The sequence below is a fragment of the Enhydra lutris genome, unplaced genomic scaffold (genome assembly GCF_002288905.1).
Source record: "Enhydra lutris kenyoni isolate GAN:26980312 unplaced genomic scaffold, ASM228890v2 scaffoldscaffold15, whole genome shotgun sequence".
Taxonomy (NCBI): Eukaryota; Metazoa; Chordata; class Mammalia; order Carnivora; family Mustelidae; genus Enhydra; species Enhydra lutris.
In genome coordinates, this window is record NW_019154099.1 from 5,657,992 (window position 1) to 5,685,618 (window position 27,627).

The 27,627-nt window shown below is 38.3% G+C and overlaps 2 protein-coding genes across 7 annotated transcripts in view; both read left to right on the forward strand.

The window, feature by feature from the left end:
• Window positions 1–25,823, forward strand: part of LOC111147094 (carboxypeptidase B2) — a 58,628-nt gene extending 32,805 nt beyond the window's left edge. The window contains exons 5-11 of the mRNA XM_022502982.1: window positions 589–690; window positions 3,151–3,255; window positions 10,735–10,845; window positions 12,374–12,467; window positions 17,517–17,719; window positions 21,516–21,603; window positions 25,639–25,823. Of these exons, the coding sequence (XP_022358690.1) occupies window positions 589–690; window positions 3,151–3,255; window positions 10,735–10,845; window positions 12,374–12,467; window positions 17,517–17,719; window positions 21,516–21,603; window positions 25,639–25,823 (888 nt within the window). The remainder of the gene's footprint in view (window positions 1–588; window positions 691–3,150; window positions 3,256–10,734; window positions 10,846–12,373; window positions 12,468–17,516; window positions 17,720–21,515; window positions 21,604–25,638) is intronic.
• A 1,123-nt stretch (window positions 25,824–26,946) lies between these two features.
• LOC111146983 (zinc finger CCCH-type containing 13) overlaps window positions 26,947–27,627 on the forward strand; it is a 102,149-nt gene continuing 101,468 nt past the window's right edge. For all 6 annotated transcript variants that reach the window (XM_022502790.1, XM_022502792.1, XM_022502793.1 and 3 more), the window contains exon 1: window positions 26,947–27,166. The gene's annotated coding sequence lies outside the window, so the exon portion shown is untranslated. The remainder of the gene's footprint in view (window positions 27,167–27,627) is intronic.

Below are 27,627 nucleotides of genomic sequence, written 5' to 3' on the forward strand. Positions count from 1 at the left end.
TCCAGCCAGGAGAAAAGTTCTGAATCAAACTTCTCAGAGAAAGAGAGAATTTTTCCTCCAGATTGTCCTCATCTTTGCGTCCTCTCACTTTACACAACTTGTGAGTATACCAGTCTCTAGTGGGAACAATGGCACTGCTATTTATCCTGCACAAAGACAGTGCCCAGGACTTCCTTGGGTTACTCTTGAAAAGTGAATATTTAAAAAAAAAAGTCCTATAGAAATGTGAACTCATGAATGAATGGTAAAGAAGATTGTACACACACAGACAGGGATTCGATGTGATAAGCCTTTAAAAATAACTTTCAGGAGATCTATTCTAAAGATTAATTTTTCCTGCTTTGTCCTAAGTTTTTTAGTGCTTTTCTACTCTTCCTTTAAACCTTGATACCTTTGAAAATTTTAATTTTATTGATTTTCCTAAACAGCAGAAGAAATACCAGGCTGTAACTCCTTTGATTCATCCGTCTTTCTTTATACAAAGGTTTTAAAGGGATCGCCTTGCCTTGCAGAAGTTGTCTGCTTCCTTTGCCCAGGGAAATGCTTTGAACTTGCTCTGTGACTAACTGCTGGTTTCTGTTTTGATAGATCTATTTTTGGATGGAAATCATAACTGAGAACTATCCTGATATGGTTGAAAAAATCCACATTGGATCCTCATACGAGAAGTACCCACTGTATATTTTAAAGGTGTGTTGTGGGGAGAGTCACTCATCTCTCAACTTTGGAGAATGTATTAATTTTTCACTGCTGCTTGTTATAACTGGGATTTTTTTCCTTTGAGCTATAGAAATATCTGTATTACAAGTGTTCCTCAATGTTAATATCCAGCTATTTGGGGATTGGTTATTACCTTTATATTCTTTCTTTCACTAATGCAGTGCTGGTGTGAGAATAGAAATCCTATTTTGGGGATCTACGCTGTCTCTGTCTCTATCTATGGGACATAGATAAGCCATTTAACCTTCCTGAGCTTTGCTGACTCCCCTCATAAAAGGAGGGGAGTCATTTGGATTATTTTTCAAGTACCTTATTTATTTACACCCACCACTACCACCTCTGACTGGCTTACCTGGGAGGCAGGGGGAATGGAGAGAAATCTGTTGTCAGACAAACACTGATACTGATCTAGTTTTTGGAACCAAAGAAACAGCTGAGCAACCAAACCCAGGGGGAAAAATGGGACCGTGGCAATAGGACTAATATGAAAGCTTCTGCTCCAATCCCTGTCCATTTGTTTTGTTTTGTTTTGTTTTGTTTTGTTTTTTTAGTTGAATAAATTAGCCTTTGTAAAAGTCTGTGAATATGGCCAAAGAAAGAATTTTGGGGAGCCATGAAACCATGCTAATTCCTGCTATTAATTTCTAATTCTGCATTTCTTTTTTTTAGCAGTTCCCCGCCCCCCCCCCCACCAAATAATTAGAAAGCAGTTCTAGGAAAAACATAAGCATCAGAAAAATACATTTGATTTAATAACATTTAATTTACATATAGTTTCCCAACTTTACCCATCTAAATTGTGAGAGGTGAGAGTCTTTAGTCATCCAAAGATAAGATTTTGAGTCAGGGTTCCTGGGTTTTCATCTGTTTTGTTAAGAACCTGCAGTGCAAACTCAAGGTAGACATATGAAACATCAGGTCCTCTTGACAACTGAGTTGGTCCATCAAAGTAACTCCATGCAGTTGTGGTCTACCCATCTATGGAATTTGCATTCGGCACTATTGTGTATACTCTTCCGCACTTGTGTTTCTGGAACCCAGATTCACACATTAGAAGATCATGCTTCTTGCATGCCTTTGTACCAGTCTTACTTGACCAAGGATGTACATATGATGGGAGTCTCTGGGGTTCCTTCATTTTCCAGTGTCAGGATCAGTGCCAAGACAGTTTGCTTGGCACCATTAGACAGAAAATTGAGTCAGGCAACTCGTCCAGACAACTCAAGATTTTTTTTTTTAATTGCATAGATTCAATCAGCCAGATAGTTCTTCTCTGTGCACTATTTCATTCTTGGAAGCCAATGCCCTTTGACTTTCTCTGTTGCTTTCTTACTGGATTATCACTAGCTCTAGGTTAGTTAAGAAAAAACTTCCCTGAGTGCTACGGAATGGCAATAAACATTTAACTCTCTCCTTTTCTTTTTTTTTTTAAGGTTTTATTTATTTATTTGACAGACAGAGATCACAAGCAGGCAGATAGGCAGGCAGAGAGAAAGGGGGAAGCAGGCTCCCTGCCGAGCAAAGATCCTGATGCGGGGCTCGATCCCAGGACCCTGAGATCATGACCCGAGCCAAATGCAGAGGCTCAACCCACTGAGCCACCCAGGTGCCCCTAACTCTCTCCTTTTCTTATTTTGGAATTTCAACTCCACGTATTTGTTTAATTTTGTAACACTCAGCTCCCACCCTTCCATACCCTCATTGTGTTGAAACTAATTTTTAAAAGCATATGAACCATGATTCATTTTGTGTGATTTTCTTGAGAACACTTCTGAAGACACCAAAGTCTATCACTGAGGACAGATTGGGAATTCTTATTCCAGAATGGCAACTTGCACTACTCCCCTTACCATGAATCAGAACGAGGCCTCTGTCTCCGGGCCTGGTGGTAATAAGTTTCTGTGAACTTAGATGTGTGCTTCATTTTGTGTGAAATGGGGGTAATAGTCTGTACATAAAAAGTATGCACCCTGGGGAAAATGGTAAAGGAGTCCAAGTTTTCTCTTCAGCATCACTGGCTTCCCTTCCCAAACCTTTCTTTATTTCCGTCTCCTATAGAAAGCTGCCCATACTACATGTACCTATTTACCTCATGGAAGTGTCAAAATACAGCTGAAGTTCTAGTACTCTGGTCTTTATTTCTACACTTCCACATGCAGCTCTGGGATGACTAAGTAACTGTGGAAGAACAAGAGGGCCCTAAATCAAAAGTTCTGAGTGCAAACGTCAGTCCCGACTCTCACCAGCTATGTAACATTAACTAGTATCCTTTAATCTCACCACCCTTTAATGTCCCCAGGAAACCCTCAAAGGAATGCAGAGAATAATGTGTGTTTCACAGATTTGTTGCAAGAATTAAACATAAGCACTATGTAAATGGAAGTATTATCCTGAAGCTTCTTGTTATTGTTGTTGGTTTTCTTTGGGCAGGTTTCTAGAAAAGAACGGACAGCCAAAAATGCCATATGGATCGACTGTGGAATCCATGCCAGAGAATGGATCTCTCCTGCTTTCTGCTTGTGGTTCATAGACCACGTAAGTATTTCCATTCTCTTCCTCCAGAGTTTCTCAATGCATGGCCTAAGACGACATGTGCAGAATCAACTGGACTGTTTATTAAATGCATTTTCCCAGGTTGTGTTCTAGAATTCTCAACTTAAACTCTCTTGTGGTGAGATTTGGTAATCTACAATTTTCACAAGCTACCCAGATGACTTGGTGTACACTAAGTTTGAGACATAATTTTAAGCACTTAAATCACCCTAGAGATTGCCCACCTTTTCCTTCCTACATTTCAGGCTAAGGCTAAATGCTGGAAAATAATCAAGAAATATTTCACAATAGTAATGTGTTTACTAAGGACCATAGTCTGCCCTTGGAAATTGAACATAAAGTATAACATTACAGAGAAGATCATATATTCTAATATATTATAATGGGGGATTTTGTCCCTGAAGAAGGCCTTGGCAGCAAAAAAATCCATAGATAAGACAAAGAGTATGGCATAAAAATAAAAATTATAATGACTATAAACCTCTATAATAAATGAAAACATAAAAATTCTGCTTCACTTCCTATAAAATGTTCTCTCTATTGATTTATACAAAGAGCCTCTACTACTGGAAGAATAACTTAAAGTATGTGTCCTTCTGATAATGGTTCTGGTCCCTGTATTCACAGGTATACAACTACACAAAATAGATTTGTTCTTAATAATTAAAAGATAGTCACTTAGAATGATCTGTCTTAACAAATGAGGTACATCAAAAGTAAAAACATTTCTGCCTTTGCTGGGTCTGGTCAAATACAACATCTTTGTCTATCTTCTCCTGCCTTACCATCTGCTCTTGCCCCTGATGGGAGCTGCAGCAATCCTGAGCCTTCTGCAAAGTTCCCAGCCACCATCAGCACTACGTTGACCAAATGAGGCTAGTTCTCAAATGACTAGATCCTCAATACAGCCCAGACATTTGAGGATCCTTCCTCAATTTGGGTAGTTTTATTCATTTTGGGTAATGAATGGAGTACCAGTTAGTGGAGAAAGAAAGGTTCAAAGCAAGCAAGAAAGAACACTTCTTTTTCATTCCATCACTGAGCCTGGAAAGGGCCAAAAAGAGATTCTAATTCATTTTGACTCTAATTCCTATTGGTGGAGTTGTCCTTACTTGCCATCCTTCTAAAACTGACACCTCTTCTCTCCTATTACACATGCTCTCCTCTACCCTGCCTGCTTGCTGAATTTTTGTAAGATTAAATTATTTATCTCACAAATATTTATAAATTGCCTATGAGTTTCCAGACTCTGGAGATACCATGGGAAAGGAGATACAGCCCCAAAACCTTACCATCAAGTATTTTGCCCCAACAACGGGAGTCTGATTTTTGTAGCCCAAAGCAACACAGTCAATAAACTCTTTTTAATGGACATTTAAGAATGTCCTTGCCTGCTTACAAATAATTTAATCATTTTTCATAATGATTCAAACAAAGGAAAAGGAAATCCAAGATTTTTTAAAATTGCGATTCAAACAGAAGGAAAAATAAAAGATTTTAGCTTTATAAATTTTGTGTGGATGGATTTTATGTTTAAAAAGTAAAGAACCCAAAGATGAAGTCTTAGCTTTTAAAACTCTGTAAAGAAAACCTACACCATTCCTGTGTTTCTCCTTTCCTCTTGTACAACAACCATTCACACAACACTTCTAACTCCAGATACATGGGTACTTTCCCCACAGCACGCAATTCTATAACACCTGCTGTATGTCCTACAATTTAACTTAATTCTGACACTATCTACATGCAGACTGAGTCAGATCCCAGTGGGTAAGGGCTCAGTCCCACAAGACTGCCCCTCTCACACTTCAGCTGCCAGTTCAAAGTCCAGGCTGTTCTCTGTGCTTCTGACTAATCAGCTACAAATCAGAGGTTCCCACGACCTCCTCCTAGGTTTGATTAATTTGCTAGAGCAGGTCAAAGAACTCAGAGAAACAGTTTACTTACTGTTTACTGGTTTGTTGTAAAAAGGATACGATAAAAGATACAGATGAACATCTAGGGGGAAGAGATGTCTAAGGCAAGTTGTGTGGGAGGGGACATGGAGCTTCCCTGCCCTCCCCAGCTGGGCCACTCTCCCAGCCACTCTACACGTTCACTAACCCAGAAGCCGCCCCAAGCCCCATACCTTTAGGATTTTTAAAGAGGCTTTATCATGTAGGCACGATGGATCATTAACTCAATTTCTAACCTCTTTCCCCTTCCTGGAAGATAGGTTTGGGGCTGAAAGTTCCAAGCTCCTGGCTTGGTTTTTCTGTTGACCAGCCTCCTTCCAGGAACCCACCAAGAGTCACCATATAGAACAAAAGACTTTGTTATCACCCAGGAAATTCAAAGGGATTTAAAAGTCCTGTGTCAGGAACCCAGGTCAAAGACCAAATACTAAACCAAAAGATGCCTTTGTTGCTCTTATCATTTAGGAAATTACAACACCTGTGCCAGGAACAGAGGGGATATGGGGCAGAGACCAACATATACACATATTTCTATCTCACAGTCTCTCACTCTTCTCCAACTCTATATGGTACGGTCTCAGCTTAGGGGAAACCCGTTACTCTACGTTTTGGGGACCCTGAGGTCAGTCATTTCTTTCTATGCCTCTCATTCATCCTGTGGAGGCCAAATGAAGATCCCTTATACTAATGCGAAGGCAGGAGCTGAGGCTGACTTGTGCATGATTGCATCACTAGGACCAAACTCAGCACGGGGTCTAGCACATCATTGGAGCCCTAGCAGCACGTGTTGGGCATCACACCTTGTTCAGTACTTTGTCTGCCAACTGGCTTTTCTCAGTGCCAACCTCCCTCTGGACCTCTGACCTGGAGAACTCTCATGTAGCTGCTCACAAAGTTGGCACCCTGCAACTTCAGAACCTCCACAGAATTCCTTCAGCTGCCCTTCACCTTAGCTGACATGTGACTTGTGAAGCACATGGCTTCACAGAAACTCCTTCAGGGAAAGAGGCTGCTCTTTCCTATCTCCATATGCTGAGGGACCAGAGGAGTAGATCAATGTTCTCCTGTCCTAATAGGTATCCCCTACTTCCCAAAAGCTCACATGACACCACTTCACTTTTACAAAAGACTTACATTCATACGGGAATGACTTTCTTCATAAAAACAAAAAAAAATGTCCTTCAGGTTTCTTCCAGTCAGCAAAAATGGGTACTAATGTAAAAGTGTTTGGAAAGTGGTGGACACTTTTCATTTTACACCATTTTGGCATATGGAAAGTTTCATAGGCACGTTCTACTTTCAGATAGTGTGGGAAACCTGTCCTGCTGTTGCCTTTTTACCCAAATTCCTGATCTGATCTGGTTGAACCACCCTTGTCTTTTCTTTTTACTGTCCTCTAATGGTCTCCAGATAATTCCCTGGAACTCGGCTCATGTTTTTTTATTCCTCTCCAATTCTTGCCCTTATTCAGAGTGAATTCGAAGTCTGTATGTCCATCTATCAATGTCCATCTATCTCAGCAACTTGAACTTTACATCCACAAACCTAACCTCAATTCTGCTTTAGTAAATTTCCCCCATGGCCATCCTCTGTATCTCAAAAATAATTCTTTCCCTGACCTCTGGATCTAGAATATGGCCAAGGACAGTAACCAGGAATGATAGGAGGAGCCACTTAAGAGTCTGACCACTTAATTTCCTCTCCTTCTACTCTGTCATTCCTCACACCTGTTCATCACCCATTCACCCATATCCTGACTGTCTTGTCTCTTTGATGTGCTCTTCAGGAGTTCTAACCCCAAACACCCCACAGAATTAACTGTCCTTCTTCTGGGCCATCTTGTACATCTGATTTTATTATCATATTTTATAACATTGACTTTTTGCTCTTTCATTTCAAACGTAACATTTTTACCAGCTTGTTAAGAACAAAGATCATCTCTAAAGTCAGTTTTTGGTGTTGTTACCCATAACTCAGTACATTGTTTGGTCCGTAGAATCAACATTCAACATTGTCTTGTTATATTTAAAATTTAAATTAATGCTTCAACTTTAAGCTCAAATACAACTCTGGAGTCCAGAGAGTATCTATCATTGTGCTAAATGCTTTATTGTCATCGTAGGAAAACTTGGACTTACAGCCCTTTGCAATATTTCTAGTGGTAGAGGGAGTAATGCTTTATTTTAAAATCCTTCATTTGTAGCACCTTATATGCCTTTTTTACTACTTTATTCTGTCAAATGGCTATTGGTTAATTTGTTGGTAGGTGTTGCTGTTGTTATTGTTGTTTTGGGCCATGATAAAGACAAAGCTTTGGTGCACCCCAGGAAAAGATTGGATAGTAATCATCTGCCGCAGGTCGGGCTGCTAGGAATCAGACAAGCCTTTATCTCCCATCCCCTAATCTCTCACTCTTGTGCAATCCTCCCTCTAGTCTCATCTTTCTTCTCTTGTTTTTATTACTAGGACAGCCATTTCAGCTATGTTACTTGTTGGTAAATCATTCCTTCAACAAATATTTATTTGTGTGCCTGGCATAATTGTTACCATTTGCATGTCGGGCATAATTTCTTCAGCCACCTACTTCATTAAGGGTGATATAAAACCATGACGGTAAACATATTTATAAAATACCACAAAAACTCATTGGATAACACATGTTTGGAGAGCACCAAGATACACAAATCACAAATTAATGGGGAAAGAATTATTAGATTCATAAGTATGTTCAAGTTTGGTTGAAATTGTTATTTTAAAAAAAATAATGTCTTTAAAAAACAGGTGATATACCAAGTCAGAATTATAAGGCTTATAAGATCTTAGAGGTTGTATTACTCCAGTGATATGATTATATATCTAGATTGTATGTTTTTGAAGTATAAATGGCTGGATAAATATCAAATCTGAAAATGTCTTAATGAGTAATAACATTATTCACAAAGTTATTGAGGACATTTCTTACATTTCTCTGTATCTATGTAACTCTGCCCTTAATCTACACAATGCATGGAAAAGAACACAGATTTGCCCAATTACCAAGTACCCAATCTTACCCTTAGCCGATCAGGAAAGTACCCAAGTCCTGAGGATGCTATATTTACCTAGCTGATCCATTCAGATCACTGTCCCATTCGAGTCCATGTCTCCTCTTACAGATGAGCATTGAGAAGTCCCCTCAATACACAATTTCCCTCTGTCTTTCTTTTTTCTAAGCCTCTCTATTGAGGTCCTGGCTTAATCCTGCTATTTCTCTTCAGATCACCAATTCCTCTTATTCTGGACCCTCACCTTCTTTAAATGCACCCAAACAAGCCCACCACTAGTCCAGATGGTGTCTTTGTGAGGGATCAAGAAAGACACCCTTTCCTGGAATAACTAGATATCTACCTGCAGAAGAATGAACTTGGACTCCTACTTCATACCATGTACAAATATTAACTCAAAATGGGTCAGAGGCCTAAATTTAAAAACTAAGATTATAAAATTTTCAGAAAAAAACTTAGAAGCAATAAATCTTTGTGACTTTAGGAAATTATTTGTTAGATATGACACCAAAACCACAAGCAACAACAAAAGAGATAAAAAGAGTTTTACCGAATTAAAAACATTAATGCTTTCCAAAGGATGTGATCAAGATAGTGAAAGGATAACCCACAGAGTGGGGGAAAATTTATATGTTAGGGGACTTTTATCCAAAACATATGAAGAACTTTTACAGATAAACAATAGAATGACAATCCAATTTTGGATTGAGCAAAATATCTGAAAAGACAAGTCTCCAGAGAAGATAGACAAATGACCAGGAAGTACATGAAAAGATGTTCAGCATCATCAGTCATTAGAGAAATATTTGCAAATCTAACCACAAGAGTTACCACTTCAGACCCACTGGGATAACTGAAATTTAAAAAGGATAGTAACAAGTGTTTGATAAGGACGTGGAAAAATTGGAAACCTCATCTGTTGCTGTTGGGATTGTAAAATAGTTCAGCCATGATTTTACAGTTTGGCAATTCCTTGAAAGGTCAAGCATAGAATTACAATATGATTCAGCAATTCCACTACTAGGTCTACACCCAAGGAAAGGAGACACATTTGTTTACAAATGTTCATGACATCATTATTCATAATCAAAAAGTATGCCCATCAATTTATCAGTAGACAGAATAAAGTAGTATATCCTTATAATTAAATATCATTCAGCAAGGAAAAGGAATGAAATGCTGACCCTTGCTACAAAATGGTTGAATCTTGCAAACATTATTCTAAGGGATAGAAGCCAGATATAAAAGGCCACATATTTTATGATTCCATTTGTATGAAATATCTAGAATGGGTAAATCCACAGAGACTGAAAGTTAATTAGTAATTGTTAGGGGTAAATGTGGGGATAGGTGGAAGGGGAATAACTCTTAATGGATAAGGATTTGGGTCAGAGGGATGATGAAGATGTTTTGAAGTCAGATAGTGGTGATGGTTGCCCAACTCTGTGAAAATACTAAAAAAAAAATTCACTGAACTCTATACTTTAGAATGGCGCATTTCCTTTTTTGTGCATTGTATCTTAATAGAGCTGTTAAAGAAAAAGGGGGCACCTGGATGGCTCAGTTGGTAAGTGTCTGACTCTTGATATCAACTCAGGTCTTGATCTCAAGGTTGTAAGTTCGAGCCCCGCATTGGGCTCCACAAGAAATTCTTGTTGGGCTCTGACAGATGATCCACATTAGCTCCGGAATTTCTTATCCAAAAAGCAGGATTCCAAACAGAAGGGGCAAGTGAGGGTTGGAATGTATGTTTCATAGATTTGTTGAGGGCACCTGGCTCAGTTGGTTAAGCCTCTGCCTTCAGCTCAGGTCATGATCCTGGAGTCCTGGGATCAAGTCCCACATGGGGCTCCCTGCTCAGCAGGGAGTCTGCTTCTCCCACTGACCTCTCTCCTCTCATGTGCTCTCTCTCTCTCATTCTCTCTCCCTCCCTCTCAAATAAATAAAATCTTTAAAAACAAAAAGACAAGAAAACAGATTTGTTGAAAGAATTCGAATTTAAAATTTAGCTCCCCCGGTTATAAGGACAATGTAGAAACTGTCTAGTCATATCTGGGCATAGACAAAGTTAGTTTAAACTCTGATCAATATGGATTATTGAAAAAGGAGAGGGACTGTACCTAGGTTTTATTTCTTTAAATCCCTGAAGTGAGCTGTATTGCTTTAGTAAGGAATTCTTTTTTTTCTTGAAGAAAATTTTAGAAAACATATGGTTCTGTTTTCTGCCTTCGTTAAAAAAGAAGACCATTTGTTCCATGTCCAAGGCATTTGCCAACATTTGCCAAGAGAGTGCCCTAAGTTCAGACTTTTGAAGGGAATTAATACTCTTACTGAAAGTTAAATACACAAACCTAAACATTCCAAATGACTTCTTTAAAAAAAGTAAAACACATAAAAGAAACAGACTAAGTTTAGAAGGACTTAAAAGAGATATTATTAAACACACTTGGTGTAATTTGTAGGTAACTCAGTCAAAAGGGAAAAAAACGCCATACACTTATCTTCTGAGGCACGTGGATTTCTATGTGATGCCAGTAGTTAACGTGGATGGTTATGACTTCACATGGAAAAAGGTAAGTGAAGGCAAAGAAAACAAAATATGCCCTATTTGGGGATACAGAACATGCAGGCTAAATTCTTCACAGAATCTTGGATCTTGGCACAATGGTTTTATTTAAAAAAAAAATAGAATTTCTAGCCCATCAACATCATGATTCAGGAAAATTACTCAAGCAATGTAAGTACAGTTCTTTCTAATGTAATGAGGAGTACATAAAACATGATTCAGCTTATATAAGCTCAGAAAGACCTCCTTGAGCAGCACATGTAAGCACCAGGAAGAATAACAGAGTGATTGGAAACAGAATTTGAAAACAGGATTGAACAGAAATTGTTTTATGGAAGGGGTAATTTTTGCAGAAGAAATGGGAATGGTGAAGGGGATTGGCTGAAAAAGTCATCCTGAGTGAAAGGAATACTGTGACTATAAGTTTGTAGGGAGGAGTGGGAAAATCCTGAACTAAATAAATGAGAAATCCCTAGCATAGCACCTAACACAAATTTGTGTCCTGTAAATGAGCATATGGAGGCATCTGTGTGGTTCAGTCAGTTAAGCATCTGACTCTTGATTTCAGCTCAGGTCAAGATCTCAGTGTCATGAGGTCAAGCCCCACTCCTGGCTCCCTGCTCAGTGGGGAATCTGCTTGAGATTCTCTCTCTTTCCCTCTGCCTCTCCCTTTTCCATTCCCCCTCAAATAAATAAATAAATAGTCACATTCACAGATTGATATTACAATAGATTTATTCTTTCACTAAATCATGGTGGAATTCAGCCACCCTTTAGGTATTGCCACTCCCCCATTGTCCTTTGTATCTTAACACTGCCAGTTAGTCCCTGTGGTTTAAGAACCAAATTTCTCCAGGACAATTCTTGCCACCAAATCACAGGCCAGAGGTTGTAAGCAGACTGGGAAGCTTTCCAGAAGGGCTGGTGAGAACAAGGAAAAGGTACTACATCATTCCAACCCCAGGATTTAAACGAAATCTGTGGAGCTATTTACTTAGTCAACTTTCCCAGTTTGCCCCAAGAATCCAATGGGGAATTTGCTTTATGTTTACAAATGAGGATTGAATCATTGTGATCAAAGGAACCATCAGGCTACAAGTGTATTCACAGCTCCACCTCCTGAAACTTTTAAAGGAGTGAGTTGAATTCAATCTAAAGAGAGCATTGAAACTCATGACTCATGGTTTTAATTTTAGTTGAGACACAGTTATTTACTTTTCTCAGAAGGAATTAAAATTAGAGCAAACAAGACTAAACAGCCTAGCAAAACCAAAAGAAATTTCTGTTGGTATAGGTCAAAACTGATCAAATATTACCATTTCATCTGGTTCAGACTGAAATGGTTTTGAATGAATGTAATTGAGAACTGGGTGGAAACAAGGGCTGTGAGAAAGGAATGCTGTGAAGATCGTGACAGGCGGAGTGATGGGTTTGCAAGAGAGACGCACAACCCTGACTACTTAGGTTTTAGAAGTCATGTCTCTGCTTGAACTATGAACATGGCCATCCTGGTTATCAGTATTTTGTTTATTTAGAATCGAATGTGGAGGAAGAACCGGTCCTTTCATGAAAATAATCGTTGCATTGGAACAGACCTGAACAGGAACTTTGCTTCCAAACACTGGTGTGGTAGGTTACTTGCTTCATTTCAAATAACACTGTCATTAGGGTATCAAAGTAGGATTGGGGGTGGATACCTTTCCTTTTTAATTGTATAAGAAAATGTTCAACAGTATTCAAAAATATTTTCTTTGGTTTTTGCTATTTACTTAACATTTTTTTTCTTTTATGAGTGTCATAAATGTATGTCTAGCACAGTGGGAGTTTATCATTCATTGATTTGAATGAGTTAAAGTACTCAGTGAACATTGATTAAGGCATTCAAGAATATCGTCTGCTCTCAGGGTGGTAGGTGAAGGTTTGCAGTCCCCCCATTGTATTTCATAGTTACTACATTTAAGAAACAACTACAAAACAAAACTAAACCTAATTATGATCTTGAATCATCTTTATTTTTATAAGTGGGTACATGTAACTCTGTGGGGACTCTAAGATATTGAAAGTGACTGAAGCCTCAAAAACTTGCTTCTAACCACTCCTTTGCCCTATACAATGCTATGTATGTGATTGTACGTATTCCCTTTAAAAAAAAAAAAAAAAGAAGGGAAGTTTTGTGATTTTGAACATTTCCTTATTATCTCAGAGTCCACATGAAAACATAACAGCATACTTACCTTATTTCCTTAATTCCTTCCTCCTCTAGGTTAGAAACTCCGTGAGGGATGGGACCATTATCCATAACGTAGTGCAATGCCTGACACAGGCAGGGTTCCCAGAAATTAATTAAATGCATATAGGAATGAATAGGTTCTAAGAGACCTGCAGATATAATAAGCAAGCAGAGGAAAGAGCAGTTAATCCTGCCTCGGGCTCACTCCTTTTGTGATTAAGGGACTCACTTAGTGGTTTCTCCGTGAGAGCCATCCTTAAGATTGTCCAATAAAATTGCCCACTGAGACCCCAAGACAACACAGCAGTGATAACTGGGCAGGGAGTCAGAGAAGCAGCAGCAAATATAAAATAGGACTAAACAGAGCTGATGCTTACTAAGTGCCGTGCTATTTACATATCTCCCCCTAGGTTTCATTATTCTCCTGGATGGAGAATCCCAGACACGGAAGGTTAATCCCTTAATTGTTAATCCCTTAATCTGTGCTTAAGAGCACAGACCTAGGAAGTGACAGAGCTGGGATGTCAAACCAGGCTGACTGACTCCAAAGTTATTGCAATTCTTCTATGAAAATCACCCCTTTATTATAAGTTCCCATCTGGAACTTATTTTATCTTCATGCTCTTTGGTGCTCTGTTTTACTTAATATTTTTTATAGTGAAGTTGTATTACCCAATTTGAATAGCCAAGATGTCAAATATATTCTTTTATTGCCCTCAAGACATAAGATAGGCCATCTGAAGCCCAGCACTATCTTACTATCTATCACAAGAGTTAAAAACAGAAACAGAAGCAGTAAGCGTATAGACAAAGGAGAGTGACAAATAAAACAAAAAGTAATTGTAAAGACTCTTTTTTTTTGTCCAATGCCCCAGTATCTCTTTAGTATTATGTAAGCAAGCCAGTGTGAAAGAATTAAATCTTTTATCCTCCTTGTCCCTGGAACTAGAACATGCCTTTATGATACTTCTTTTTTTAAGAATCTAAAAGGACACCTTACTTATTAACAGGAATTGACATATCAAGCCTGTTTGTTTCATGTTCATTTTCCCTTTCTTCTGTATTAAAATTGTGTATGTGCATATGCATGTGTGTGTGTGGTGAAAATGGGAATGGGTCTGAGGTTATCTTAGACTGCTCAGGCCGCCATAACAAAATACCGTAGGCTGAGTGGCTTCAACAACAGAAGTTTACTTCTTGCAGATCTGAAGGTGGGAAGTTCAAGATAAAAGTGTCAGCAGGGTGGGTTTGTCCTAAGGCCTCTCTCCTCAGATTGCCAATGGCCACCTTCTCACAGTGTCCTCACATGGCCTTTTCTCTCTGTACCCATCCCCGGTGTCTCTCTCTTAAAAGGACACAAGCCATATTAGATCAGGGTCCCAACCTTATGACTTCTTTAAACCTTACTGACCTCCTTAAAGGCCCGATCTCCAAACATAGTACATTGTGAGTTACAGCTTCAACATAAGAATTTTGTGGGGGGAGGAAATCAGTCTTTAACAGGGAGGATTTTGTGATGTTGTGGTCTCAAACTTTCTGAGAGAGATTCACTTATTTTCTAAACTGTTAAATTAAACTGCAAAGTTTTAATAACCAGTGTACAGTGGAAAATCCTTTATTTCTTTTCTTATGAGCCCATAGTGTCTTTTCATCATTTTTATGGTGCTAAAATATATATAACATAAAATTTGTCATTTTAACCATTTTTAAGTGTGCAATTCAGTACATTCAGGCATTAAGTATATTCACAGTCTGGGAAACCATCACTAATATCAATTTCCAAAACTTCCCATCATCCCAAACAGAAACTCTGTGACCGTTAAGCAATGTCTCCTCATTCCTCCTATCTGTGCAGCCCCTGGTAGTTTCCACTCTACTTTCTTTCTTTACAAATTACATGTAAAATACACATTTATATGAGGCCTATAAACCAGAGAACGCTTGAGCTTGAAGGAACCTGGTAGACTAAGTGTCTCTTAGTACAAAAAAAGCACCTTCAGTTGAGAAAGTTGAAGTAGCTTCCCAGATGAATATACCTATTTCATGGCAAAGAAGATCTCAGATTCGAGTTTCCTGAATCTCTGGTACTTCCTACCAAAGTACTTGAAATCTCTAGAATGTCAGAATCTGAGGCTGCCCTCACTGTCTGTGTCTATAATGGTAGTCACTAGTGGCCACTGAGCACTTGAAATGTGGCTTGTCTGAATTGGGATGTGCAGGGGGTATAAAATACACACCAGATTTCAAAGATTTGGCATGAGAAAAGTAACATAAAAAAGATCATGAGGGGCACTGGGGTGGCTCAGTGGGTTAAGCCTCTGCCTTCGGCTCAGGTCATGATCTCAGGGTCCTGGGATCGAGCCCTGCATCTGGCTCTCCGCTCAGTGGGGAGCCTCCTCCCCGACCCTGTCTGCCTCTCTGCCTACTTGTGATCTCTGTCAAATAAACAAAATCTTTATAAAAAAGTAGATCATGAGTAACTTTTATATTGATTACATCTGAAATGATAGTACTTTGTACATATTTGTTAAATAAAGCATATTATTAAAATAGGTTCACCTATTTCTTTAAAAACAATGATTGATTGAAAACTTAAACTTGTGACTTGCTTCATGTTTCTATGGAAGAGCTCTGGTCTGAGGATTCATGTTAGGGCACTACTGCTTCCTCCATCTCTTTCATGTCCTCCCCTATCCCTACTCCTAACATAATCTCTGTTCTTTAGAACTATAAATGGGGGGGGGGGGGAAGAGTAATCAAAGGGAATAGAACTATCAAAATGATCCATCTGATCACATTATTGATTGAAAATTAATACAAAGGAAATATTAAGGCCCTGGGTGTTTAGCACAACATTTTCTTGCAGGGAAAAGAATATTTCAGAAACGTTAAGGTTGTTTCTATAGCAAACAAAATGAAGAAAGCAGAACAAGTTTAAGTAAGGCGGGCAGCTCCTGGAAGGTTAATAAAGCAGCGCATGGTACCTAAGGACAAGGATGCTGCCAGTCCTCAGAAACAACCTGGAACTAGGTGGGCTTCAGCACGGCAGTGCGTTCCACGAATCCACTGTGAAGCACACTGGATGTTTTTTTATTCCAGTCCAGATGTTGATGTTGATGATGATGATGATGAGTATGGTGGTGACAAAGAGGACAAACAGTAGTCACTGAACACTTAGTATAGACAAGGTGCCATGCAAGGTATTTCATATGCATTAGCTCATCAAATCCTCATTAAATCCTCATTAAATATATAATTTTCCCATTTAGCAGATGAAAAAAATTAAGGTATAGATAGCTTTACAACAGTTTAACTTAAGGCCATATAGTTATTAAAAGCAGTGCCAAAATTAAATCAAGTTATTGGATGACTAACGAAATGCCTTTACAACAGTTTAACTTAAGGCCATATAGTTATTAAAAGCAGTGCCAAAATTAAATCAAGTTATTGGATGACTAACGAAATGCCTATGCTGCTTAGCTTCTTATAGTAAAGGGCCATTACTGTCCAAAATGTTCACTTTGCATCTCCTGGAATAGCAGTATTTCCTTCATAGGGTTGCATGAGGATTAAATGAGATATTGCATGGAAATCTTAGAGTTCGTGTCAGCTGGTGATGTTATTGGTGTTGTCTTCTTTGTTCTAGAGAGCAGCTAGCCTGGCACCAGAATCTTCATCTCAATTTCAAGTTATCAGTGGAGGGATTCAGATTGACAAAACACAAGTTGAGGACCCAGTTCAGGATTAATCACTTGTGTAGGAGGGAATAATGTTTGGGGCCAGAGATGGCTCCCTGGGGCCCCAACCCTGTGCATTAAGGAAGAAAGGTGAAGTGCTAGGAGTCAGGCAACTATCTGAAGTGATGTATATTAGAATGTCTCAAAAGGATGAATAAATATGACACTGGCCCCCAATATCACCATCTTATTTTATTTACCAGACTTCTTTATTTAGCAAGTTAGAAGTAACACTGACGGCAGACTTCTGTATTCTGAATTCCCAAATGAGACTTTTCTTTTATGGGCTATATTGATTAGTAACTTTTAAACTACAAGAACCAGAAAAACCAAACTCACAAAGGATTCAAGAAAATAGGGTTTCTAAAAAAATGGTATGTTGTTGTTTTTTTTTTTTTTTCCTCTCACATAGCCACATGTCTGGAGGCAGGGCTGGCTGGCATCTCTGAGATTTCCTTAGCCACTTTCACAAGGAGTGCAAGATGGCTGCCCCAGGCAGCAACTGTTGGGATGTTTGCTATGAGGGCCTATAAATATTTACTTCAAAAGAAATATAAATATGTTCTTTACAGAGTTCAATCCATTTCTCTAAAATCTGTTTTTCTGAAAATGTTGCACCATAGATGTTTGGAGAAGGCACTCTCAGGGAAATCACAAATTACAATAGCATAAGCATCCCCTCTAATCGCACTCTTACCAATTTCACTTCAGGGGAAGGTGCATCAAGTTTCTCATGCTCAGAAACCTACTGTGGCCTTTACCCTGAATCAGAACCAGAAGTGAAGGCAATGGCTAATTTCTTGAGAAAAAACATCAACCACATTAAGGCTTACATCAGTATGCATTCATACTCCCAGCACATAGTGTTTCCATATTCTTATAATCGAAGCAAAAGCAAAGACCATGAGGAACTGGTAAGTGCTACTTAATTATTTTTTCATTGGCATTTCAGAAATAAGATAATACCTAATTCAAGAATCAAAACCTGTGGGAAAAAAATTCTCCTTTGGAGGACAGTTGGGAAGGTGCTTTACATTTTGGTCTCACTCTGCTGAGAGTCACCCTGGGTCAGGGTTCACTGAGGGAATGTAAAGAGCAGGTCCTACCCTGTGGATGTGATCTTTAGTCCAGCAGATGGGTCCCTAAGCAAATGTGAGACACATTGCTTGAAGATCGGGTTGAACAATTCCACATGGAGCTGATCTATGTATAAAACCATTAAGTCAAGGATAAGAGTCTCTGAAATTGTGGGTCTACTTTATGGTAACTAGCTTTCTACAACAGCCTGACATAGATCATGTCCTGGTATAACACTCATCAATCTAATATCAATATCAGGAATTGTGTACACACTGACCTCCCTAACCTCCAGGGCTTTGTTCCTATTAAAAGCACTTCCAATGTCAACATTTTGGATGAGGTAGAAGATACAGGAAGTTCAAAGAGGACACAGATAATCTGCTAACTCCTCACTACTTTTTGATCCCACATGTTGTATGTTTGGGTTGATGACCAAAAAAAATGCAAGGTTTCTTGATGAATTGTAGCTAGGATTGGCCAAATTCTTACCCCAGATACTTTACAGACAATGGAAGGGTTAAGGTGACAGTCTGACTCTTGCCCTGTCTGATCTTTATGTAGTGGTTTGTTTCTTACTGATTCCTTTCATTCTGGCTCTCTTTTTTCCCTTTCTTTCTCCTTTTATTTTAATTTTTATTTATTTGTTTATGTACTTTTTACTCCATGAATTATAAATTTTATAACTGGAAGTTTGCACCCCTTAATTCCCTTCCCATATTTCATCTCCATCCTTCCAATGTGTCCCCCTCCCCAACCCCCCACAACCACCAGTTTCTCCTCTGTATTTATTATTTTCTGTATTTTTGTTTGTTATTCATTTGCTTTGTTTTTAGATTCCTCATGTAAGTGAAATCATACGGTATTTGTCTTTCTCTAGCTTATTTCACTTAGCATAATACCCTCTAGGTCCATCCATGTTGTTGAGAATTGCAAGATCTCATGCTATTTTATGGCTGAATAATATTTCATTGCATATATATACACCCCACATCTTCTTTATCCATTTGTCTATCGACAAATACTTAAGTTGTTTCCATAACTTGACTATTGTAAATAATACCACGATAAGCAGAAGGGTCATATATATTTTCAAATGAGTGTTTGCATTTGCTTTGGGTAAATACCCAATGGTGGAATTACTGGATCACATGATATTTTTATTTTTAATTTTTTGAAGAACCCCTGTACTGTTTTCCATAGTGGTCACACAAATTTATATTCCTACCAAACAGTGCACAAGAGTTTCATTTCAAGCACACCCATACCAACACTTGTTATTTCTTGTATTTTTGATAATAGCCATTCTGACAAGTATAAGACGATATCTCATTGTGGTTTTGATTTGCATTTCCCTGATGTTTGGTGATGTTGATCACCTTTTCATGTATCTGTTCACTGCCTGTATGCCTTCTTTGGAAAAAAGTCTATTCAGGTTCTCTGCCTATTTTTTAGTTAGATTATTTGTGGATTTGGGTTTTGTTTTTGTTTTTATTGTCTGGTGTTGATGTGTATGTCCTGGTTCTCTTACAAGAATAAACTATAGCCATATTATGGGATAACAGTTGCTGATGACAAATATACGGTTATTTGCATTTTCTGAAAATAGCTCATTTAGAACATAAACATACTTGGTACTTGCAATTCTTTCTTCTTCTCAAAGGGAAACTTTTAAGGAAAGCTCCCTTATTGGTGTTATCCTTGAAGAAAGGAGAGGCTATTTATCCTGATTTGGAAATAGAATTAGTCTGATTTTCCTTATTTTGGGATTACTGTTATCACAAACAGTTGTTGAGAGTTATTCCGTGTAAAATATTGTGTTGGTGGACGTTAAAAGAAGCACTAGGTGCGATCCTGCCCCTCAAGAGAACATGAAATGGTTAGGGAGCTCAGCCCTTAGCAAATGTCATGAATAGTTATATTCTAAATGCAGTAACTACTAAATAAGCAGCACAAATGGTAGGCCTCAATTCTGACTAGGATAGCAGGGGGTGGCCTTATTAACTGATTCAGAAGGAAATGCTAGAAAAGCCAGGGGATAAAGTCCTTGTCCTGGAGGAATTTATCATATATTAAGGGGTGACATATTATAAAGAAAATGATAATAATAATAAAAGGCTATTGACATCAAAGAACAGATCAATTTTCAGCCAGAAATGGAACAATAGGAATTCTAGAGGCAGACAGGGAAGGGAGGACATTGAAAGCTCAGGAAATGTCTTCCCCACAGGAAGTATGTTCAGGTGTGTGTGTGGTGGGGTGGGGTGTTCAAGTGTATGGGGGTGTGAAAGTGGAGGGTGACACCATCAGAAAGTAGATCTTGTCAGCTTGTTTGAATGTCAGAATGAATTTGTATTTTATTCTGTAGACAATGGGGTTTCATTAAAATTTTTTTAAATAAAGGAGTGCTACAATGTAATACGCACTGATATTCCTCTGGGTTATTTGAGAGAGGGTCAGTGAGTGCTAACATCAACCTCATAAAAGATCTGGAAAAGCTAGAACCAAATGTAGTAGAATAAGGGATTTACTTATTAACCTACCCCATAGTGGGCACATGATTCTTTTTACCTGATGAGTCTTTAGGAGTTTATCAGACATTTTACACAAGAAGACAATAGTCTATGAGAAGGAAATGATCTACGCATTAGGTATATGTAGTATTTTGAGAAGCTACATTTAAAGTCTGATGATAATTTTGGGGTTTTTAGGTGGCTCAGTTGGTTAAGTGTCCAACTCTTGATTTTGGCTTAGGTCATGATCTCAGGGTTGTCATACTGAGCCCACTGTCAAGCTCTACGCTTAGCGTCGAGTCTGCTCCAGGATTCTCCTTCTCCCTCTGGTCCTCCTCTCCAACAAGTAAATTAATTAATTTAATTTAATTCTCTAAAAACATAAATAAAGTTTGGTGATAATTTTGTGTAGGAATAGGGTAACCCCAGGCTGTTTGTCTTTGAAATACAGTTGTACTTTATTTTATATGATAAGTGGATTCCTGAAAACCAAAAAGTATGTGAGAATTATTTTTCCTTCAGGTTAAATTAAATTTTCAACGTGTTGGAAGGGTTTATGTTTAAAGCCACCCAATTGTGATTTCCATAAAGCAAAAAATATTTTTTTAAAGTTTATTTACTTCTATTGTATAGATTTTTCATATGTACAGTCTTCTTTTAGTTCTATTGATCTATGATGGATGTGTAACATTGTATAAGTTTAAGGTGTACGATGTGATGACTTTATACACTTACATATTGTGAAATGATTACCACAGTAAAGTTAGTTAACACAGCCATCACCTTACATAATTACAACTTTTTCTTTTGTGGTGAGAACATTTAAAATCTACTCTTTTAGCAACTTTCACGTATATAAAATAGTGTTGTTAACGTAGTCACTATGCTGTGTGTTAGATCCTCAAAACTCATTCATCTTATAAGTGGAAATTTATATCCCATAATCAACATCTCCACATTTCATTCACACCGCAAGCCCCTGGCAACCACGATTCTACTTTCTATTTCTTCCTATATACAGTTTGATTCAATTAATATATGATTGTTTTATTAAGAAACTCCTATCTGTCCTGCTTCAAAGCTGCACATTAACTGAAATTCCATATTCTATTGATTTCAGTCCCTAGTGGCCAGTGAAGCAGCCCGTGCTATTGAGAATATTGATAAAAATATCAGATATACTCATGGCAGTGGTTCAGAAACTTTCTGTAAGTATTTCTTTTTAAGGTCTTGGAGAATTGTAAGGTACTAAAGAAATCTATGTGTTTGGATTTTCTGTGTCAATTTATTTTTTCTAAATGGAATCTTTAAACAAGGTTGCATGTAAAATAGTTGGATTATAACAATTAGGAATGGAAGCGTAGTAGCTATGAGACCACTGAACAGGACTATATTAATAAATGAGTACCCTCAAAAGAAGCCAAAATGATATTTAAGAAATCATGTTCATTGCTGCAGAGTAGAGATTATAGAATCTCTGGCATCACACTGGGTGAGTGAAACAGGAAAGGTCATAAAGGGCCAAAAGAATGTGTGAGATGTCCAGGGCTCCCATGCAAAGTTGTGCAGGTTGAACACTATACAAATCTAGGAAACCCTTTTTACATTAGATGCTTTCTAATAACAGGCTGTGCCCACTAGAGCACACTATATAGTTAAATGTCCTTTTTTGTATCACACTGATGACAGCTTGTATGTGGTAAACTCTTAAGAAATATTTCTAGGGGCGCATGGGTGGCTCAGTGGGTTAAAGCCTCTGCCTTTGGCTCAGGTCATGATCCCAGGGTCCTGGGATCGAGCCCACATCGGGCTCTCTGCTCAGCAGGGAGCCTGCTTCCCCCTCTCTCTCTGCCTGCTCTCTGCCTACTTGTGATCTCTGTCTGTCAAATAAATAAATAAATAAAATCTTAAAAAAAAGAAATATTTCTAAATTTAATTTCTGCTGGCAGATATTTATCGAGAGATTCTTTTCACCCACATTGGGATGACAGACAATGATTTTTCTCTTTTGAAGCTAGAGGAGGAGATGGCAAAATAGGAACAGAAAATAAACATGTAACCAGGTGTCATCAAACTATGACCCATAGGCCAAATTCTGCCCACCACTTATTTTGCATAGCCTGTGAGATAAGAATGGTTTTTCCATTTTTAAAAGATTTTATTTATTTATTTTAGAGAGAGAGAGTGAGTGAGCAAGAGAGCGTGCAAATGTGGGAGGCGGGGGAGGGAGAGAGAGAATCCCAAGCAGACTCTATGCCTAGTGCAGAGCCTGATGAGGTGCTGGATCTCACAATTTTGAGATCATGACCTAAGCATAAATCATAAGTCTGATGCTTAACTGACTGAGGCACCCAGATACCTCAGTTTTTCCATTTTTTAAAAGGTTGAAAAAAAGATTTTGTGACATGTTAAAGTTATATGAAATTCTAATTTCGGTATCCAAAAATAAAGTTTTATTTGAACACAGCCATACACATTTACTTAACGTATTGTCTATAAAAGCTTTCACAATTGTAGAGTCAAGTAATTGTGACATACTTTGTGGTCCACAAAGCCTAAAATACTTACTGTTTGGTCCTTTGGAGAAAAAGTTTGCCAATCTCTGATGCAAACAATGAAGTAGTCAAATATAGTATAATCCCACTGAGAAGTGAAGAAAATAAAATAGGCTGAAGGGTTTGAGAATGACTACAGGAGAGAGAGGCTCCTTAGCTAAAGTGGCCTAGAAGGGTCTCTCTCTATAGGTAACACTTCTGGGAGACCTTCTTGATAAGTATCTGCCTGTTTAAACAGTGATGTAGGGGGGAAACCAGGGAGAGAAGATGGGTTGTGAGAAGCTCTTGAGACAATATTAGTAGTTTTCTTTAACAGGTGTGATCTACAGGAATGTAAAAACACATTCATCTTAATAATCACATTCATATCGTTTTCAATAAGTTGCTTGAGCACTAGATGCCTTATTTGTAGGAAGTCCAGAATCTTCCTCTTCTTCCTTCTCAACAATCCCAAAATGTCTCTGAACAAAGTGGGGCCAGATTGATCTGCGTGGTATCTCAGTCTCTTGGTGTCATTGGCCCACTGCTGCCTTTGCTGACCCAGGTCCTTGCTCTGTCAGTGAGGGATCACACAGCTTCCTTTCACAATTCAGAGCTTTCTCGATTCTTATCCTCTTCTCTGCCATTGCTTCCCAAAGCATAACCGCAGTGTCTCAGAGTCTGGTGTGAAGAAATCAGTCCATCTCTACACATTCATTCATTCATTCAGTTAGCATACATCTATGAGAATGTGTTCATGAGCATGAGAAAATGGCTGGAAGAAGGAATGCCAAATATTGATAGTGGTTGTCAGAAATATTTGCTGAATAACATATTGAACCCTCGGCTGGTGGATATTTTCAGTATTATAAACAATGCTTTGGTAAACACCTTTGTAGTTAATTCAAGTATAAGCATTAGAAGGAGGCAAAAGTGATCACTTTGCATATGAAATATATGATTACCTGGAAAACAGTAGAAATCAACCAAAAATATTAACAATCAAAAGTTGAGTAAGGTGGCTATGAAGTAAATATACAGAAATCTAAAGCTCTGTTATATACCAAAAATAATCAGGTAGATAATAAAATGGAGAAAAGTTCCTACTGCCCCTCTATTTGTACATATGTACAAAGTGCACACACATATACATACAGACACATATATGTGGATTCCTTGTTAAATGTATGTATGTGTGTACACATACAAATCCATATATTTATATGAAACCCCTAGAAAATTTTATTGGTTTACATAAAGGAGGATAAATAAAAGGGGAAACCTACTACATTTTTAAGAAAGCAAAATAAAAATGTGTCAGTAGTGCTAAATTAGTCTGTATGTTTAATGCAATCCCAATGAACAGTTAAGTGACTTTGAATTTTTTTTTTTGAAAGAATGAATTTGGTAGAAGAGCTTGTAAAATTTTTCTGAAAAATGAGACTAAGAGAGAATTTGCCCCAACCAGGTATTAAGGCACATTATAAACTTACAGTAAGTAAGACTGTGGACCTGAGCTGGGAAAAGACATATCAATAGGAGGGAATAGTGAGAACAGAAAGACATTTAAATATATAAGGGCACATATTATCTCATAAAAGAGGCAATTTTAAGAATGTTATTCAATTAATAGGGTTGGAAAACCTGACAACTTAGAAGAAATTAATTTACTAACATATATTTCTCTAAAATAAATCAAAGATAAAATATTTTAATATAAACACTCTGCCATAAAGCAAGCTGAAAGCTAAATAACCAAATAAGAAAACAAATTCACCTATTACACAAGGCTAATAACACTAATGTTGCTATTATAAAGAATCTGTAAAATCAAATGAGTAGAAAAATAAGCAAAGACAAAAATTATAATGCTGGACAATAAATATACCAAATAAAATGTTTAACTCAGTGGTAATCAAATAAACAAGATTATTCAATAATATTTTCACCCATAAAATTGCCCAAAATACATAAATCCCTATGCATGGTATGAGAGGGTGAGATGGGCATATTCATACACTGCTAGTACAGATATGTAAGTTGGTTCAATTCTTCTGAAGGTTATTTGGGAACATGTAGCATAATTGTAAAAAGTACATACTCTTAGACAAGTGAATCTACTTCTAGGTAAGAACATTCTAAAGAAATGAAGAAGCAATTAGTGAAAACAAGAAAGTTCATTGTAAAGTTGTTTATATCAATTAGAAATTAGAAAAAAATAATCTAAAGGTCTCCAAGTTATTGGAGATTATCCCCAAGTTATTGGAGATAATTATTGAACTTAATTATACTTAATTATATCCAGCTTTACTATGTGCTATGAGATCATGAAAAATGATAATGTAGATTTGAAGTCATTGATACATAAAGCTGGTCAGATAGATTATGTTTAGAAGTATTATAAAACTGCATGTATAGGATGATCTTATTTAATACATTTGGAAAAAATTAAATATGTTAAAACATGCACTGAGGAGAAAGAAACACTAAAATGTTAATGGTGATTATTACTCCTTGGCAGAAATATGGGTAATTTTTATTTTCTTCCTTAACCTGTTTTTCTTCCATCTCTACTTTCTACCAGAAACTTAGATTACTTAATAATCAGAAAAAATAAAGCTATTTTTATTTTTAGGGGAAAAAATCCATTTTGTTCATTAACTTGAGACATCTGGATTTCAAAAAGTAATTTATTTTTTCTTCTTGTAGACCTAGCCCCTGGAGGTTCAGATGACTGGATCTATGACTTAGGCATAAAATATTCGTTTACAATTGAACTTCGAGATAAAGGCAAATATGGATTCTTGTTGCCAGAAAGTTACATCAGACCCACTTGCACAGAAGCTCTCGCCGCTATCTCTAAAATAGTTGAGCATGTCATCAAGAATGTTTAATTCCCAGGGCGCCTGGGTGGCTCAGTTGGTTAAGCAGCTGCCTTCGGCTCAGGTCATGATCCCAGCGTCCTGGAATCGAGTCCCGCATCGGGCTCCTTGCTCGGCAGGGAGCCTGCTTCTCCCTCTGCCTCTGCCTGCCACTCTGTCTGCCTGTGCTTGCTCTCTCTCTCTCTCTCTCTGACAAATAAATAAACAAAATCTTTAAAAAAAAAAAAAAAGAATGTTTAATTCCCTTGATTTTCTCGCTCTTCTCTCCTATTTTAATTTACTGATTCCTACAAGACCAAATCATTGTACCCATTCTTCTAAGATTTTATCAGTAGTTTTGAGAAAAGATTTTCCCATTCCTTGCTTTTGTCAAAGAACGAAATAAATGCTACCATAAATTAAGGCAGAAAATGGCTCACATTTCTTTTTCCTTTTTAAAAAATTTGTACGGATTTTGATTTAGGATGTTTGACCACCCACCTCAAGCAATTTTAATAACCAGTTTCTTGCAGATCATTGGACCACAAAAGGGGGTTAGAAGTACATTAAAGATTTCTGCTCCAAATTTTCAATGAACTACTTGCGCCTTTAAAAACACAACCGTGTGTCCTTTGCTCCACAGTAATAAGCGATGGCCCAAAAAGTAGAGGAGTGTCAAAAACGAGACAAACACCACCTGCCCGTGCGCAGGAAACATTTTGAGCAAATGAATGAACGATTGTAGTTATTTTCAACAACAAATGTGGCGTTTACAACAGCTGTTTATTGTAAGAAACTATGTAATAAAAGGAGTAAACTCTCCCTCTTAAATCCACTTTTTATGGGAAACTTTGGCTCTCCCTGGGTCAGGGATTCCACTCCAAGGGTCCCTTCACAAAGCACAGATTAGATGATTTCCACGACACTCCGACGAGCCGACGTTACGCTCAGGGGCGTGTCTCCGAAGGGGCGGTGCCTGCGCGCTGACGACTAATCCGGCGGCCGGAAGCTGCCTCGGTCCACTGGGGATCAGGGCAAACACTCGATTTCCGGTGGCATTTTGAGTCGGTCCTCCTAGCGGCCTGGTAGTGTTTTCGTTGCTTTTTCTTGCTCTCCAGTCTCTCTTCGTTCTTTTTCGTTCTACATCTCAGTTTCACTTGACCCTACCGAAGCGGCGGGTGGGCTCTGCTTCTCAGCTGCCCCAGGGGCCCCTCGCTAGCGAAGAGCCGGTTCCCGGGAGTCGCGCGCGCACCTACTTCTCGTCGTCGTCTTCCCGGGGCTAGGCGCGGGGACAGAGAGTCGCCTCCCCCGCTCCTCGGAGCGGTGGCGGCGGTATCGCCTTCGGACTGTGCTTGCGACAGGAGCTCGGGAAGGAGGTAAGCTTGAATTCTGTGAATTGGTGTGGGTATTCGGGAAAAGGCGTTTGACGGACCCGAATGGGGAGGCCCTGGGTTGTACTCCATCCCTCTTGGGTCACGCCAGGATTTTGAGCTCCTTTTGAGCATCCCACCCTTAACTGTGCAATAGCTCCCTGGGCTCAGGCTTCGTTTCTCGCTCGTATTCTGATTCCGGCGAGTTTGTTTAAGAGGACGGGAATTCAGACAAAAGACTGTTCTGGGTCCCTACCAAAAAAGCTTGGGAACCCTTGCGCAGTATTCGCATTTATATGCACTGGACCGGGGGAGGGATATGGTCTTAGATTTAGAGGCTCCCTCTTTACGCATTCCAGACCTTTAGGAAAAATTATCTTGCTTTTGGTTCTATTTGGTTTTGCTTATTTCCCGGCAGTGATAATTTGACTTGGGTCCTAAGGCTGAGGAGTGCTACTCAATCTTTA